This window comes from Ambystoma mexicanum, chromosome 3p (genome assembly GCF_040938575.1).
Source record: "Ambystoma mexicanum isolate Mex_15411 chromosome 3p, UKY_AmexF1_1, whole genome shotgun sequence".
In the NCBI taxonomy this organism is placed as follows: domain Eukaryota; kingdom Metazoa; phylum Chordata; class Amphibia; order Caudata; family Ambystomatidae; genus Ambystoma; species Ambystoma mexicanum.
Window position 1 is genome coordinate 926,908,254 of NC_090925.1, and position 17,492 is coordinate 926,925,745.

Sequence of the window (17,492 nt, forward strand, 5' to 3'; positions counted from 1 at the left end):
AGACTGCAGCAGGGTTGCTCAGCTCCTTGCAAATTTTAAAGAGTTCGGCCGAGTTGTTTGATGCCGCAGAGACACGAGCTTTAATGTGGACTCTTCTTGGTGAGGACAGATAGTCGATATTGCCGTAAGGCAAGTAAATACCGAAGCCAGCACAGAAGAAGATTTTGCAGCAGGACGACTTCAGGATCTGAAGCCAAAAACCCTGTCAATTAATTCCTTCATCAAGGAGACAGGACACTGGAAGGACTTTTGCAGCAAGGATCACGGTTAAGGCTCTAGGCAAGGTTTTCCTTGCGACTCTGGATTTGGCACCTTTTTCAGGAGTGCAGAAGACATATCGGAAGTAGTATTGTAGTTGTTGCAAGGACCAACACTCTGTTGAGGGGACTTTCGGACTGGAATCGTGCCTCTGGAGATGCAACAGTATGCCCATGAAGTTTCAGCGAGATTCGGAGGACCGTGCAATGCACAATAGCTCGAGGTCCCAGATTATTGGGATGCTGCAGCTCCACAAGGTCGCAGCATGGTGTGGGATGGCTCAAAATGTAGGTCTTCTTGAGTCTAGTGGGTCTCACCAGGCTCTGGGTCGTCGTTTTCAGAGTCCTCAGGTCGATTGGAAGAAAGGCAGGCACTGGTTGCTGGAAATAGTTTCAACCGCAAATTCTTCATCTTCCTCTTCAGTTTTGGTTCCAGTGGTCGACTACCTCTTCAGCTTCCAGGTTCTGACTTTTATGCAGGAACCCAGCCAGTCAAACATCCTTTCATCAAACTTGGGACAGGGGGTGGTGGGTGCTTGGCAATCCTTTTAGGACAGCCAGCCTCCCAGTTTGAACTGGAATCTCGTACTCAGGCTGGAAGACAAAGTGCAGCAGAGTTTTGGCCTCCCCCCTGACTTCCTGCCTTCACAGACATGGAGTGAAAAAAAATCAAAGGAATTTCCCACTCTGGATGTCAGGGTAAGGAACAAGAAAGGACAAGGAACACTAAAATGGAGAAAGAAAAAAAAAAAAAAAAAAAAAGACAGGGGCCATTTTGGTCAAATGAGCACCCATGGGTGCCTTTACCGGGGCTGTGCAAACATCCAGTGATAAAGGTGCACTGCCACCAGCCATTAAAAGGTAGGTTTGTCCTTGTAACAAAGATTTAAAATGAGAAGGGGAATACTCAGCATCTTCCCAGCACTCCACATAAGGTGGGGGGTGCTGGTCTCACCTAATAAAATGTGAAAGGGATTCAAATATCCTTTCTACCCTTGGGAACTGTAGTTCTCACAAGGTTAGCCACAGAAAGTTTAAAAAGGAGAGCCCCTAGGGCAACCCAGCAACAATAGGCACTTTTTGCCAAAAAGTTGTCAAAGATGATAACTTTTAAAAGACACTATGGAAAGTCTTAAAAATGACACCCATAAAAGATTAAAAGATTGTTAGTGTGAGGTAGAAGGAACAATACTCCACCAGTAAAAGCAAAATGTTCTGGGGTGGACAGGTCAGGAAGATTATTGCTATGAAAATCTTACCTAGCAGCCATCTTCTGCTCCCTCCTCTGCTTTATATAATGCTTTAAATTAGTCACCAACTGATCATCCATAGGACTGTGTCGTCTTTGCCCTGGGATGAGCCCTGCCCTGCATTTCCTTCATTCCCACCAAGCATTTCCTCTCCTAATTAGCCTTGAGGTGTTGGGCCTTCCTCTCCATGTCCGTGATCAATTCTTTTCATGGTGCTGGCTGAGGCTTTAAACCACCATAGCTGGGAAATTGGTTATGGGGTCCAGAGTCATCATGAGCAGGGAGATATTCTGCAAGGCTTGCCACATGGATATAACCATGTTCCTCTTGCAGCCCTTTTGTATTTATTTGTTTTATTTGTAACGCGCACCATCAGGCCCGGGGGCATGAGGGTGCAACTTGTGCAGAGTTACATACAGAGCATATATACATACAGAATTTAAGCATAGGCGAATGTACATTCATAATAATCAAGGGTATATCAATATATATAATTTGCAGAGCACATATTTTACATGAGAGAGACAAAAATGTACAGCAGGCGAGAAGAGTGGGCCGATGCTAGAAGGGCTGTGGTGTGGAGAGCATGTTTCAGTGCTGATTGAAAAGCCAGGATTTCGTTTTGGACTTGAATACGTTAAAGGAATCCTTAGATCTGATGGAGATAGGGAGAGCATTCCAAAGCTTGGAGGCAAGGATAGGGAAGCTTGTGCCCCCCGCTTTTTGTAGTTTGAACCTAGGGAATCGATAAACAGTAGGTCTGGGTAGTTCTTTGAGGTCGGATAGGCGCATGGCGGGATGACCGACTGCAGAGGGGGGGGGCCCTTGTTGGCCAAGCATTTGTGTGTGAGGGCGAGTGATTTCATTGTAATTCTCTGTTTGACTGGTAGCCACTGTAGGTTGGTTCTGGATTCAGAAATGTGGTGGCTACGAGGGATGTTTAAGGCAACTCCGACAGCGTTCTGGGCGATTTGTAGTTTATTCAGTTTCTCTTGGCTAGTTCCTAAGTAGAGGGCGCTACCATAGTCAATTTTAGACTTTAGGGTCCTGGGTAGCGTGACACTGTTCAGAGTAATCAGAAATGGCCTGCAGGCTGCGATGAGTTTGCAGGTGTATGCAGATGCTGATCTGACTGCATTTGTTTGTCGAGATAAGGATAAAGTGACGCCAAGGTAAAAGCCTAAGGTTTTTGTGTCTTTCGAAACTTGGATGGTGTTGCCATCAATGATAAACGATGGGTAGGATGGCTCAAGTTTGCTAAGGCGTTGCATAGTGCCCAGGATGAGGAGCTCTGTCTTGTCGTCATTGAGACATAGCTGGTGTTGGGCCATCCAGGCTTGGATGACCAGGTAGACGTCATTCAGAAGCTTGGTATCAACTATGTAGTCTCCAGTAATGGGAATGAGTATCTGGGTGTCGTACAGCCCTGCTGGAGTCACTCTTGCTCTGCACTAGCTTTGCAGCATGGCAGTGTCCGTTATTTAGAGCGAGCAACAGCATATGAACCTTTGTGGTAATCGATGTAATGGATATAAGAGTGTGCTTCCCATGGGGTTGGATGGAATAGCAGTGCACCAGGTCTCCATTCCTAGAGCTACTCGCCCTGGGGTCTAGCCAGCACGTTCAATTAGTGAGTATGGAAGGACTTTGAGAGATGTCCCATATAAAGCCTCCAAGTGCACGTGTGGGACTGCAGAGTCCTAACATCCGTAGATGGTTTGTCTAATAGCACTGTCACACTCCCATGTTTCAAAGTTCAGAACTATCAGTGAAAATTTAACAGAGTTGCATCTAGTGAACCTGCGCAAGCTACATAAATCGGCAGGCCTTTGACCGTGACGAAGCAACACCCAGGCTACTGCAAAGCAACAAACCGTTTAGGACAGCAGAGGGACTGACTTAGCAGAACCATATTCCAAAGGTATTCGTAATGAGGTAAAAGCTTGAAGGCAAGCAGGCTTTAAACACCAATTACACTATAGAGCACAACATAACTGGCTACACCGTTTAAGCAACTACATTACCCAATTTTAAAATGTAGTTACATTTAGTACTAAACTTATGTACTAGCCAAAAATTCATATTCATGGAGCACTTGAAAAGATAAAACATGCACCTTACCACAAGTGGAACCTGTAAGAGAGATGAAAGTTCATCTTGATCTTCAATGGATGTTTTTGGATGCACCAGTCCTCCTTGGTTACTAAAGGCACAGTAGCTTCCAACTAGCACTTGATCTGCCACGGACTGTCTGAAAACCTCTACTTTTAGAACATCGGCTAAAATGTCTTCAGTTTCCTATGAAAAGAACAGAACAAACAAGGTTGATCAATCAGGTCTACCTTTTAGGCACAAACCCCATATAGTGCAAATATACGCTCCTACCGGCACTAACATTTTTCAGACCACTATCAGTCAGAAGTAACTAAAAGGAGAAAGATAGGCCAACGTGATGGCAGGTAGAAACAAGGGATCTGCCTCCATGAAATTAAAAATTGGATGGCAACTAAACCCAGTTTTTAACTTTCTCATTCTGTGCCTAACCTCAATTGCAGACTGTTCTGAAACTAGTATTTTAAGCACATCTTCCATCAATTTTTACAAAATCAGCTAAAATCGCTAGGGTTTATATTAATTCCCATTCTTTAATTCCACACATTAACACAATCGTAAAAACAGCTAATGTTCAATTTGTACTCACTTAAGCTGTAAAACCATATATAACAGAAGCACATTTTTTGTTTAATTGTCCAATCTTTCGTGTTTAATGATGCAGTGCATCTAATTTCTGGCGCCAAGAAAATATATTACACCCATCTTGAAAGCATACATTCACTCCCGATTCAGTTTAAATTGTTAATGCATTGCACAACAACACTTTATACCAAGACTGATAGCAATCAGAAAAACTAGACATTTCTGGTGGAAAGAAAGGGCTTCGGAGCTGGGAATCTTTACGTTTGGAAGTTCCCAGATTCAAACGGCCAGTAACTATGAACCAGTCTTTTACAGGAGCTACAGTAAAAATCTGTAATACACGTCCTATTGGGCCACACGTGATAGATTATTTGATGTTCTGAAAAGCTGTAAAGCATGATTTTTGGAACAGTTTTTATACAGATTTTAAATAGGATTTTCATGTAAACTTTGATTACATAATTGTTAGCAGGATTTTTAAGTTGCGGATCAATCACAGAAATTTATTTTATGTAGGGGATTAGTGTATTTTGTACAAGTTTTCTTATTTGTTCATTACGTTCACACGCTCCGATACACATTCAATGGTCTTGTTTGTACTATACTAGGTTGTATTCTTTTAACAGTGACTTAAGCCACACCAAAGTGGTTCACTACAAGGATGTCTGAAACGAGATTCATTTTACCTTTGCATTACATCCTCAATTAATTTTCAGATTTAATAGCGGGGGTTTCGTTTAGCAGAAAATCCTAATAAATAGCTTGCCATTTTCACACAGTAAGAATTTGCATTAAAAGGGATTGTCTAGTAAAAATTATTTAAAAAATAGATAGGCAACAAAAAAAAAAAAAAAAATACTAGCATTCTCCATTTTTAAAACTTCCTATGTAAAATTTTGAGCTATTCAAGCTCAAAATTCGCAAAAGCAAGCACATGGGCGCAGCCATTTTGTGAAATGGAGGCCCTCCTGTGCTGGCTTTTGCTTTTGCGGCACTAATGAAGGAAAAGCCAGCCAGCTGTAGTAAACAAAGGCTACCGCTGGGTGGCTTTCCCTTCATTAGTGCTGTAGGCGGAGGACGGGGACCGGAGACCAGAGCAGGAAAGCTGCAGCTGAATCTCGGTAAGTGCTATTTATTTTTTTTTACAAAAAATAAGCACTAGCTGCAGTAAAACCACAGCTTTAAAAACTTATTTATGTTTGCGGTCGCTTTTGAAGCGACCGCAAACATAAATACGTTATTGTGTTGGAAAACGCTGCAGTTTTTCTTTCCAAGTTTCTCAGGCTCCTCCGGCTCAGAGGAGCCCGAGAGCCCCAAATGGTAAAGCAGATTCAGGCAGAAACAACGTGGCATTGCAGAAAACAACCGCGTTGTTTCTGCCTGAATCTGCTTTCCCATTTGGGGCTCTCGGGCTCCCCCCGGGGAGCCCGAGAGCCCCAAATGGGAAAGCAGATTTAGGCAGACAACGCAGCATTTAGCATTTCCCATTTGGGTCTCTCGGGGAGCCCGAGAGCCCCAAATGGGAAAGCAGATTTAGGCAGACAACGCAGCATTTAGCATTTCCCATTTCTGTCTCTCGGGCTCCCCACGGGGAGCCCGAGAGCCCCAAATGGGAAATCAGCTGCAGGTAGAAACACTATGCGGCATGTAAACATAACCGCGTGTTTCTGCCTGCTGTGGCTTTCACTTTGGGTCTCTGGTGCTCCCAGGAGCACCGGGGACCCAAAGTGATAGCCACAGCAGGCAGAAACACACGCGGTTGTGCTGGAAAACGCTGCGTTTTTTCTTTCCAAGTTTCTCAGGCTCCTCCGAGCCGGAGGAGCCTGAGAAACTTGGAAAGAAAAACCGCAGCGTTTTCCAACACAATAACGTTGTATTTATGTTTGCGGTCGCTTCAAAAGCGACCGCAAACATGAATACAACGTTTTTAAAGCTGCAGTTTTATTTCTAAGTTTTCCGGGCTCCTCCAGCCCGCAGCTTGTGCTTATTTTTTGTAAAAAAAAAATAAATAGCACTTACCGAGATTCAGCTGCAGCTTTCCTGCTCTGGTCTCCGGTCCCCGTCCTCCGCCTACAGCACTAATGAAGGGAAAGCCACCCAGCGGTAGCCTTTGTTTACTACAGCTGGCTGGCTTTTCCTTCATTAGTGCCGCGAAAGCAAAAGCCAGCACAGGAGGGCCTCCATTTCACAAAATGGCTGCGTCCATGTGCTTGCTTTTGCGAATTTTGAGCTTGAATAGCTCAAAATTTTACATAGGAAGTTTTAAAAGGGAGAATGCTAGTATTTTTTTTTTTATGTTGCCTATCTATTTTTTAAATAATTTTTACTAGACCATCCCTTTAAGAAGTGGATGCAGGTCTTGCATTCTTGAATATTATGAATTTGTGCACGCTGCATGTAAACTATGTTCTTAGAAAGGATTATCACACTTTCTGCAGAGCTCTATATACACTGCAATATGCAAATAAATATTCAGCTAGAAACCACAATTACACTCAAAAACATGCATTCAAGACGTCTGATAATGTCAAAAGCTTGTACAGCCTGACCTTAAACAGATTCAGGAGATTAGTCAGATACATGTTTAAAGTAATTCGGGTTACCCTAATGGAGAATGTTTCAGCAGAAAGGCGGTTAAAAATATCGAGAATGGGCGTCTAATCCAATTAGTAGTTAGGTTATCGTAATCCTATTTCTGGTGCTTGTATCAGCTTAGATTTGCATGCTGTGTCAGACATAGGGAAAAATTTCATTTCTGTACAAAAATCCCTCAAACTTAGAGGCCCCCCCCCCTTACCAGCACCCAGCACCCAGCTCTTTTGCTGAACTTGGGACTTTAATTTTAACCCCTGAGTGAGTGGGCCCTTTTCTCCCTCCGTTTTGACCAGATTTTGATTTTGTGTTTTCACCGTTTTTGGAGACAAACTCCATAGGCATCTGCTTTTTGTATGGTGACACAGCACCTTCAGCGCAGTGTCATTGAGAAATCCTTTGGATTTCTCATATGGTTTAAATACCTTTTCTTGTGTGATCTACAGTTCCCAAGAATAGTAAAGTGAAATTGACTTTACTTACCTTTTCCCTTTGTAGGTCCAGCACACACCAACTTCTGTGGAGTCCCGGGGGTGGGTGGGAGGGGACTCTGCGGCCCTTTGTCTCTAGGAATGCCTGAATGAAACTAGTTCCGGACAGCCACCCTGCTGTAAGATAGACAGCCTAGGCTGTGCATGAATGGGAGAAACCTGCCTAAAAAGGCAAGGGTTTTGGCACTACAGGCACAGTCGACCACTGGACGAACATCCAAAGAAGAAACCATGAACGAAGCTCACTGCAACCTCTTGGACCTCAATTGCCGGGTGAAGCCCTGCTGATGTGCTGACCTTTATTTTCACCTCGACAGAGAAGCTCTTCAGGAACTACTTCTCCCCTTGGGTTAGTGGGGCCGTCTGTCGCAGAACGAATCCGGCTAAATGCTCCAGAAGCATCCCAAGGACCATACAGAAGCAGGACCTCCCAATCCAGAGTCCCCTCACCAGAGTGCAGGACCGAGGTATCGTGGAAAGTCCAACATGTGTCCAGCCATCCGCATCGGCGCCGTTTACTAAGTGCAGAAACCGCAAAGTGCTGCTGAAACGAAGAGAGCCTGTAGCTGCCGATGACCTTCCAGAGTACTGGTGCAGGATCCCGCCATAAGTCCTCCCTCTTGTCCCCGCGACTGAGGCTCAGGAACCAGAGTCTGCTTGGCTGTAGCAAGAATGAATCCAGCTGGACAACCGTTTCTTCTAACCAGAGGTACTATTTGGGCTTGGGGGTACTTACCTTCTTGCCTTAAGTGGTGCTGCCTCACTTGAGACTTGCACCTATTTACTTTCTGAGTTGATTTCAACTCCGTTTTCAAAAGCGTGTGGCCCTACAAGTGATATTCCTGAACTTTCCAACTTTGTTCAAGACTTGTATCCAAGAAGTGCATCAGATCCATTGCGGTGTCCAAATGACTTTGGCTGTCCTGGCTCCCTAGAGGCACTCATCTTAATCCATTGACTTTGATATTGCTTCTCCCCCCATAGGTTGTGGCTTGTTAAACATTGTTACTGCTGGGAAAGGCTTATCTAGAAGTCACTGGAGGATTCAGTTGTCCTCAAATATTGAGAATCTGTTTGAACATTTTTTCTTCCATTAACCTTTCCTTTCTGCAACTCTGAATCTGCAAAGTATACTAGTGTAATATATAAACACGAATACTATCCTTGTGATTGGAATCACCTCAGGGTGTAGGAGTAGTGTATGAAGCATATCCAAAGATTATTCACTGGCTTGTTTGAGTCTGAAAAATAATTTTAAAAAAGTGTACATGTATCGTTATGATCTTTTGACTTTTTAAAGAATGCTTATTTAAAAACAGACTTTAAATATTTATAACTGAAACCTTGAGTACAATTGCTACTTGTATTTATGGATTTCAATTATACAGCTCTACAGCTCACATTTACCCCTCTTGAGATGCCTGGCTTCTCAGTCACACTACCAACTTGTGTAGTACAGACCTACACCAAAAGGTGGGTTACCTAATACCAGGCAGATATGACTTGTGTAGTCTCACACAGCGTGACTGCACCAATTCTTACCTAAAAGACATCTTGTGGTAATGGAGTATTGCATCTTTACTTCTAAGACGTCTGACCTGGGCGTGTCTAACACTATACCTACTGTGACAAGTAGTGTACCCGTTACGGAGAATTCTCAAAAATGTGTCAATTCCCTCCACATTGGAGACCCCCAGCAACTTTGCTGGATTTCGAGGACTTCATTTTTTTAACCTGAAGAGAGCTAGACCCTTTTTCGCCACTCATGTATTTTAATGCGATTTCTGAGCTGTGTTTCCTTTGGTTATGGAGCCTGACAAACTCCATAGGCTTCATCTTTTACATTGTGTCACACAGCACCTTCAGTGCAGTGGCAAAGGGAAGTCTTTCAGATTTCCCTAAGGTTTAAATACCTTCTCTGTTTTAAATACCTTCTCTGGGTAAACTACTGTTTTCCCAGAGCAGTACAGTGACTTCCATTTGTAACTTTCTAGACACTGCACACCCGATCTTACAATAGGGTGCTAGTATCCCCTTTGTCTAGCTTCTCAACATTTTTATGTTCCCTTTCCTCACTGAATGGCTGGTGGCAGTGGTTTCATTTTAACTACCACGGTGTGCATTTACTGTGGGGGCATTCGCAGCTAAAGTAAAGCACCCAAGGGTGCCATCTTTGTCAAAATGGCCCCCGTCTTTTTTCGCCATTTCTTTGAGGAAAGGTCCTTGAAATTTACTCTGCACGCCAAACCAGGTTTGGTCCCATTGTTCGCTTCGCTTTTGGTGGGATTAACGAGTGAAGCCCGCTTTTGGCTCCTGGGTGTCTGGGGTAGGCAGGAAGTGAGGGAAGTGCCAGAAACTCAATGTGCTTAGTCTCGTAGGAGAGCCAAATGCACTCTGTAGTGATTGGCCAGCGGACTGTCAGCCAGCCACCCTGCAGGGTGATCGACAGCTAGGCTGGAATGAATGTGAGAGAACTGAATAAAAGGTGTGGCTTTTGACTTAGAAGGCAGAGTCGATCACTGGACGAAGGAACAGAAGAAGAACTGGAAGAGGATGCCTGCTGCAACTCCTGGACCGTTGGTTTGCCCAGTGAAGCCCCGCTGCTGTGCTGAAACTCCAAATTCGTATCGAAGCCCCTGTAAGGACGACTTCTCCCTTTCAGTTGGTGGGACCAATCAACTCCAAAGTAAGCCACCTAGACATCCATCTAAGAGCTGGTTGAATTTCCACAGAGTTGCTGCTGGAAACCGTATAGCCAGGGAGAGGTACACCAGATTGTGTGTGTTGCTTTTAAGCTGGCCTAGAGCTCCAGGAAGATCCTCTGACTCCCAGGAAGCAGGACTGACCGAGCCCGAGCCCCCCTCAACAGAGTGTGGGACCCCAGAAGCAAGGGAAATCCATCTCGACAGCCAGGAACTGCAGTGTTGCTATTTACGGTAGATGCGAGGAGCTGAAACACTGAACAGCCACCCATTTCAAGGTTGCAGTTTGAGAGTGTTGACTGTCCCATTGCAGTGCAGGAGTCCCCAGAAGTCCTCCCTCATGTCCCCACAACGGATGCCCAGGAACAGTGAAATCGGCAGAGCTGCACAGGAACAGAGGTCATCTGCTGCACTTTTCTTCAATTCAAAGTTACTGTAACGAAGTCTGAGAGAACTTACCTCTTGCTGTAGAGTTGTTTGCATCATCTACTCACAAGTCTAACGGCCCTACATTTTGATTCTTCTTTTCTTCAAAGACTTCTAAAACATTGTGCAAAGACTTGTCTACTTCCCTTCCAGAAGTGCTTCATCCTATATAAGACTTTTGCCCATTGACTTTGGCCTAGCCTGTTATACTGAATGACTCTGCTGTGAAGGATCCAAAAGTACTTGCTTAATATTTGTGGTCTCTTGTTTTTCTAATAATCTTTTCCTTTTACCAACTTGTAAACACTAAGATATTAATGTCCCCATCACCCTAGCTATTGAAGTCACCTGAGGGTGTAGGTTGGGTCCGTGGGCCATCCCAAAAGGGTCTTTACTGATTTAGAAACTAAGAGTGCACCGTATTTGAAGTGTATACGTTGGTGCGTTTTACTACCGTTTCAAAAATTGCACTGCATCAGTATCTAGAATTGCATTGTGAAACCTAGCCCTTTCTCCCTCTATTCAGGATTCCCAAACTTAGGTGTGTTTTTCTCTTGCTTTAAAATTCGCATTGTTATAGTTCTTTCATTCTGAGTGTCGGTGTCCTATCCAATTGCTCATCCAGCAAGCTTCTCGCCGTCTCGGTGCGTGCACCCACCCTGTGTCCTTCCCTAGTGTTCACCCCTTCCCTCTCCCTTCCTACTTCTATGGTGCTCTCTGTCTGCTTTTTTTTCTAACTGCTTCTCTATCGACTATTCTGTCCTCACTAAATCTGGTAGGAAGAAGTTTAAAAAGGACATCCTGTTCTCCAACCTAGGCCTCCCCATCGCTGACACTTATACCAGTGCCTCCTCCAGGGAAAATTGCACAGACATCCTCTTTGTCAGTCGCTCGCCAGACATATGGACCCTGCATATGGTCTTGGTGCTCTCTCCTTTCTCTTCCTCTCCTATTAATGGTGGCACCCAGTGGGATGCCCTCCTGGCCTCCTTCCACTCCAAGGTCATCATTAATGTTTATGGGAATGGCACAGTCCAGGTCCAAGGCCCTCAGGCCAGCCATCTGTCCAATAGATGTTTCCCACGCCTCCTCGATTTCCTTTCTTCTCCTGCTGTCCCCCGCTCCACGGCTTCCTCACCTCCCCCTCCTACCTCCTCTTTGGCTACCTTGCCCACTCCTACCCTCTGTGCCCCCCTCGGGCTCCTTCTACACCTCCGCAGGGCATATCTCCGAATTTGTACCCCTCCCAGGAAGTCTTTCAAGGATAGCAACCTTCTCCATATTGCCACTCTAAACTCTCGCTCAGCTGTCAAACACTCCTCCGACATCTGCCGCCTTCTGGAGGAACTTGACCTTTATGTCCTTGGTCTCACCGAGACATGGTTCACAGCCAGCTCTGTCACAAGCTTTGATACGCTCCTCCCTGACGGCTACAAGATCCTCTCTGTGCTCAGTTCCAACCGCCCGGAAGTGGTGTAGCCCTGATCTCCCATGCGTGGGTTCCTGCCTCGGTCATTCCTACACAGGCCTACTCTTTCGAATGCCTCGTCTGCAGGCTCTCCCACTCTTAGCCATTCCCTTACTGTGGCTACTATCTATCGGCCACCCGGTCATATCTCCTTTCTCTGAGTGGGCAGACCTCTCCTCTTCACTCCTGGTCTCGACCACTGAACTACTCCTTCTTGGAGACTTCAACATACACCTGGATGCCGCCTGTCCTCCCTCAGGACTCTTTTGCGACTCACTCTCCATTCTCCCCTCTGGTCCGACTCACTCTGCAGGGCACACTCTGGATGTTCTGATCTCAGACCTTCCCCTTTCTGTACCCCTCACCACTCCCCTCTCCCGAGTGATCACTTTCTCCTTTCCTCCCATTTCTCCCTCTCCACCCCTGAGGCCAAGCCACTTCCTTCACTGCCACTCGCCTTCTCTGTCATCCAACACATGAAGCGTGTGTCAGATGAGGGTTTCGCCACTCATTCCCCCACCCCCTTAGGCTGACTATCACCCTGACACAGCCCTTTCCATGCTCCACTCTGCTATATCAGCTCCCAGTACGACTCAGACCGTTTTGAAGTGCCTTGATATTGTTTTCTGAGGTACCAAGCAGCAGACAGATATTTACTAAAGCAGTAGACAGCAAGATCTATTGCTCAGTGAGAGGAAAGGACGGATTTAGTTGAGAAGTAGTGACGTCACTACACAATGCCTGAATTTGCACGACCTGAGGTTTCATGGCAAGCTCTGCATCCAAAACACCCAGGGTTTTAAACACTCTGGTCTAATCTGCTGTGACTGCCAGAAATTTGGAAGGTTTCATATTCCGGGGCAAGTTTTTTTAGCCTTCGTCTGGAAGCAAGGATCAAGAGCTCCGTTTTTTCAGGAAATTTGTTGCCATTCACTCCTGAATAGACTCAGATTTGGTTGATGGAGTAAGAGTCTGGACTAACAGCCGGTCAGTTCCAGTATGACCTGGGCCTCATCTGCATAGTTGGTATACTGGACACCCAGGTCATCCAGGAGGGCAACTAATGGTATGATGTAAATGTTAAACAATGTAGGGGAAAACAAGATCCCTGGGGGACCCCACAAGCAACTCTTGCCAAGGTGGAACTGGCATCACTAATTGATACCCTTGCATTCCTAGGACCAAGGAAGGATGATATTCAGAGGATTGCGTAACTGGAGCAGTGTGCTTGATCGTTACTCTTGCCACTAGCATGAGTGATCGACCAAATCGAAGGCCGTGGAGAGGTCTAAGAGCATACGGAGGGCAGGATGGCCTCTATCCACGATGTAGGAAAGGTTAAGCTTCAGATCCAGCATGGCGGTCTCAGTACCATGCTTGGCCCTGAAGCCCGACTCGTGTGGATTAAGGGTATTATTGGCTCGATGAACTCTTGAAGATGGATGTAAGCAACCAGATTTAAAATCTTCAATAGAAAATGGCAAATTTGTTATGGGTCGATGATGTAGTGTACCATGTGATCCAAGGAGCTTTTCTTCAAGAGGTGGGTGATCCATGCCTCCTTGAGTAGACTGGGCACATGGCTTTCAGTGAAGGAGGTTCATAAATTTGGTAACCCAAAGGGCAAGAATATCCAGGGTTGAAGGACAGCTGTCGCCAAGACACTAGATTGGCTTCATGCTAGCCACGATCCTGTGAATGAGATTCTGTGCACTGTTCACGAAAGGTGTAAATGATTGTTTGAGCTTCGAGGGGCTGGGCCATTGGATAAGGAAGAATAGTTTTTCATGGGGTTGATAACTGTGTTCTGTTGACTTGAAATGATTTGACGCTGGTCAGCAATTTTGAGGCTGAACTCATCCTGAATTCTTTGGCAACAAGCCAAATCTTTATTAAGTATAGGTTTATTCAAAGATTTTCCCTCCAAAAGGATTGTAAAAGAGTTCCCTGCTCATTTAAAGAAATAGGGAGGAGAGGAAGGGAAGTTTCCTTCCACTCCAAGAGCAGAAGGGTGGGTCCATGTGAATGCAAGCAGATACAAGCACCAGAACAACAAATTACTTACCAACTGGTAACATTCTTTCGATTGGATGTTCCTCCTACATTGGTAAGTAACTTCCTTCGAATGGATTCTGTCCTCCAATGTATTCCACATCTTTGACAGACTCCCAAAGCAGTACCATAAAATGGAGGAGGGAAAATTTAGAGTATCCAATCAGATGGCGGAATAAAGAACCACCTTAGTAAAGGTCATATCTTGACCATGGATGGAATCCAGGGAATAATGTTTAACAAAAGGTGTGGATAGAAGTCCATGTGGCTGCATCAAAAATATTCCTAATAGGAACCCCCCCCCCCCCCGTTGTAGGGCTGTGGAAGTAGCCGCACCCCTAGTGGAATGAGCTTGCAACTCTTCAGGACTGTCCTTATCCGCCTATCGGTAGCATTCAGTAATGGTGAGGATAAGCCACCTGGACAAGGTCTGCTTGGTAACAGCCTGGCCCAATCAGTGTCCAGCATATCCTACAAAGAGTTGATCGTCCACTCTGACCCTGGCCATCCTAGAAATATAAAAGCTCAGAGCTCTCCTAGGATCCAACCCATGGAGTCGCTCCTCTTCCTTACTAGGATGAGGATAGAAAGAAGAACCACCTCCTGACTCAAATGAAATTCAGACACTACCTTAGGAAAAACATATCCTCAGTACAACACTGTCCTTGAGGAACACAGTAAAAGGCGGCTTAGATGAAAGTGCCTGCAATTCACTCACACTGCGAGCGGAAGTAACTGCAACCAAGAACACTGTCTGGAAGGACAATAATCTCAAAAGGACAAGAGTGCAAAGGTTCAAACTGGGCACCCATCAGAAATTTCAAAACCAAATTCCAATCCCAAACTGGCACCTGGAAAGGGGACGGCGGGAACACAGTCAGTCCTTTAAGAAATTGAGAAATCAAAGGATTCTTAAAGTAAGAACATTCTTCAGACGAGCGCTTTCATATAGATAGCGCTGCCAGGGAACCCTTAATGGTACCCACTTAAAGGCCTCTTTGGGCCAAAGAAAGTAAGAAAGAAAACCATAGGAATGGAACACTGAAAAGGATCAACATACTGTCCTCTGCACCCGTCGCAAAACTTATGCCAACAGTACAGGGATTTTGTTGCTCGCCTTCTGGCCGAACCCAACACCTCCATCACATCATCCGGGAGGTCCCAATCCTTATATCTCGACCTTTCAAATACCAAGCGTGACGGTTGAGAGTTCCGACCTCTGGATGGAGAACCTGACCTTCTCGCAAGAGCAAATCCTCTCGGGAGGGCAGATGGACATTTCTAGAAGGTCCGGGTACCCCACTCTCCTGGCCAGATCCGGAGCAATGAGGATCATGTGGGATCCGAACCTCTGCAACACTTGAGGAATGACGGGGACTGGAGAAAACTCATACAGCAGTGTGAATGACCAATCCACTACAATTTTGTCTCCTAAGGCTCCTCACTGAACAAATTCCCTTGAGCAGACTCTCGCACTTCCAGGTTGGCACTGGTGGTGAAGAGATCCACTTGTGGGGTTCTCCAAAGGGCGAAGATCTCCAGAAGGACTTACTGAGCCAACTCCCACTCGTGAGAGACTGCTCTGCTTCCTCAGAGCTTCCGCCGCCGCATTTGTCTACAGCCAGATGAACTGCCGAGAGCGAAATTCCCTGCTGTATGGCCCAGAACCAGAGCTGCATTGCCTCTCTGCACAATGGGAGTGACCCTACCCCCCCCCCGCTTTTTTTTTGAGGTAATGCATGGCCACTGTGTTGTCCATCATGATCAGGACACTCTTCCCCCCCGCACAGACGGCAGAAAAGCCTTCAGGGCTAGCCTGACGGCCCGCAGCTCTAACAGGTTGATGTGGAGTGTGGACTCCGGAGACCAAGGACCGCTGGCAGTCAAGTCGTCGGCATGAGCGCCCCATCCTGTGAGGGAAGCATCCATCACTACAGTCACCTCCAGCCATGGTTGCCAAAACGGCTTCCCCTTCATCAAGTTCCCTTCGCTGGCCCACCACCGAAAATCCTTGGAGACCCAGAGTGGAATCTGAACGGGATCTGTCATCCTGTCTGAGAACTGTGACCACTGCAACCTGAGGACCCATTGCAGGGATCTCATCCTCAGCCTGGCCTCTTGCACCAGAAAAATGCAGGATGCCAGGAGGCTGCGTAACCTTAAGAATTCAAAAGCCGGGAGACTCTGGGCATGTTGAAACCTGTCCACCATCTGAACAATGTGATGAGCCCTCACCTTGGGAGGTGAGCACTTGCTCAAGGACGTGTCCAACACAGCCCCGATGTACTGGAGCTGTTGGGAAGGTATCAGATGAGAATTCTTGAAATTGAGGGAGAAGCCCAGCTTGTGGAGGGAGCAGCAGGTGAGACCGAGGTGAGCCAATGCTTGCTCGGGAGAGCGTGCACGGATCAGCCAGTCGTCCAGGTAGGGGTAGATGTGAATCCCCACCCCCCCCTCGCCTGCGAAACGCTGCCACCACCACCACTATTAGCTTGGTGAAGACCATCAGGGCGGAGGTCAATCCGAATGGCAGGACCCGAAAGTGCAAGTCGCCAGTCACGAACCTCAGGTACTTTGTGCTTGGGGTGAATCGGCACATGAAAGTAAGCATCCTGTAGGTCCAGAGACACCCAACCTATCTGACGTACTGGTTGCATCCATCTGTGCAACTGGTTCTCAACCCATGTGCTGATCCTCCATCACCCTGTTGATTTGTACCAGCTACACCGAAAGTGAGACGCACGCAAACTACAATATTCCACCTAGTTTGGCCAGTTCTCTGCCTTCTTCACAATCCAATCTGCTTATTTTTACCTTCTTTTTTCTTACATATGAATACACAAAGCATATTAGAGGTTTACACAAAGTAGTGATTAACCATCCAGTCTGTACATCTTCAGGTCTACTGCAATATCATGCACTGTAATAAACTGCCAGAGCTCGCTTTTCTCTAGGATCATGGTTGCATTATACATTAGCACCAGCAGGAGACAGCCGGCCAAACTTATTTTCAGAGCCTTTTTTACAATATCTATTTAATGTATGTGTGTCCGTTCATGCAGCAAACCTTTTACATTTTACAGACACTCATCCAGGGTTTGCAAAGTCTACTTGCCTACTCGCATAGTCAAGTCGATTTTTGTAAAGGGTACCATTGTAAGGAATGCTTGAAACTTAACTTATTTTGTTCACAGTAAATGTCAAATGCAAGTTTCACTGTGTATGGCTGGTCTTTGCCTGGCAGCAGTGTGCCAAAGAAAGTGGGTTTGTGGTGATTTGCACCATTTTACAGAAAGTGCATTTAGAAAAAGCGCATTTACTTATTTTGTCATCCGTCGCTACTGGTCGAGTGCATTTTTCTTAGGTCAAATAGGTAAACTAAGTTACTCGACTTCTAGGTCTAGCAGAATTTTAAAGAATGTGCAAGTCCTGACTCAGCTCACAAATATATTTCACTTCACCGGTACAGACAAATGCTGCATTGATGCTCATTTCATGTCTTGGGTACAAATAACCTCTGGTGACATTACAAATATTAGGACAACATTGCTAATCAA

At 45.8% G+C, this 17,492-nt stretch overlaps 1 protein-coding gene across 3 annotated transcripts in view; it reads right to left on the bottom strand.

The window, feature by feature from the left end:
- Positions 1–17,492, bottom strand: part of EIF6 (eukaryotic translation initiation factor 6) — a 191,471-nt gene that overhangs the window by 71,230 nt on the left and 102,749 nt on the right. For all 3 annotated transcript variants that reach the window (XM_069652215.1, XM_069652217.1, XM_069652216.1), the window contains exon 5: positions 3,629–3,805. In XM_069652215.1, coding sequence (XP_069508316.1) covers positions 3,629–3,805 — 177 coding nt within the window. The remainder of the gene's footprint in view (positions 1–3,628; positions 3,806–17,492) is intronic.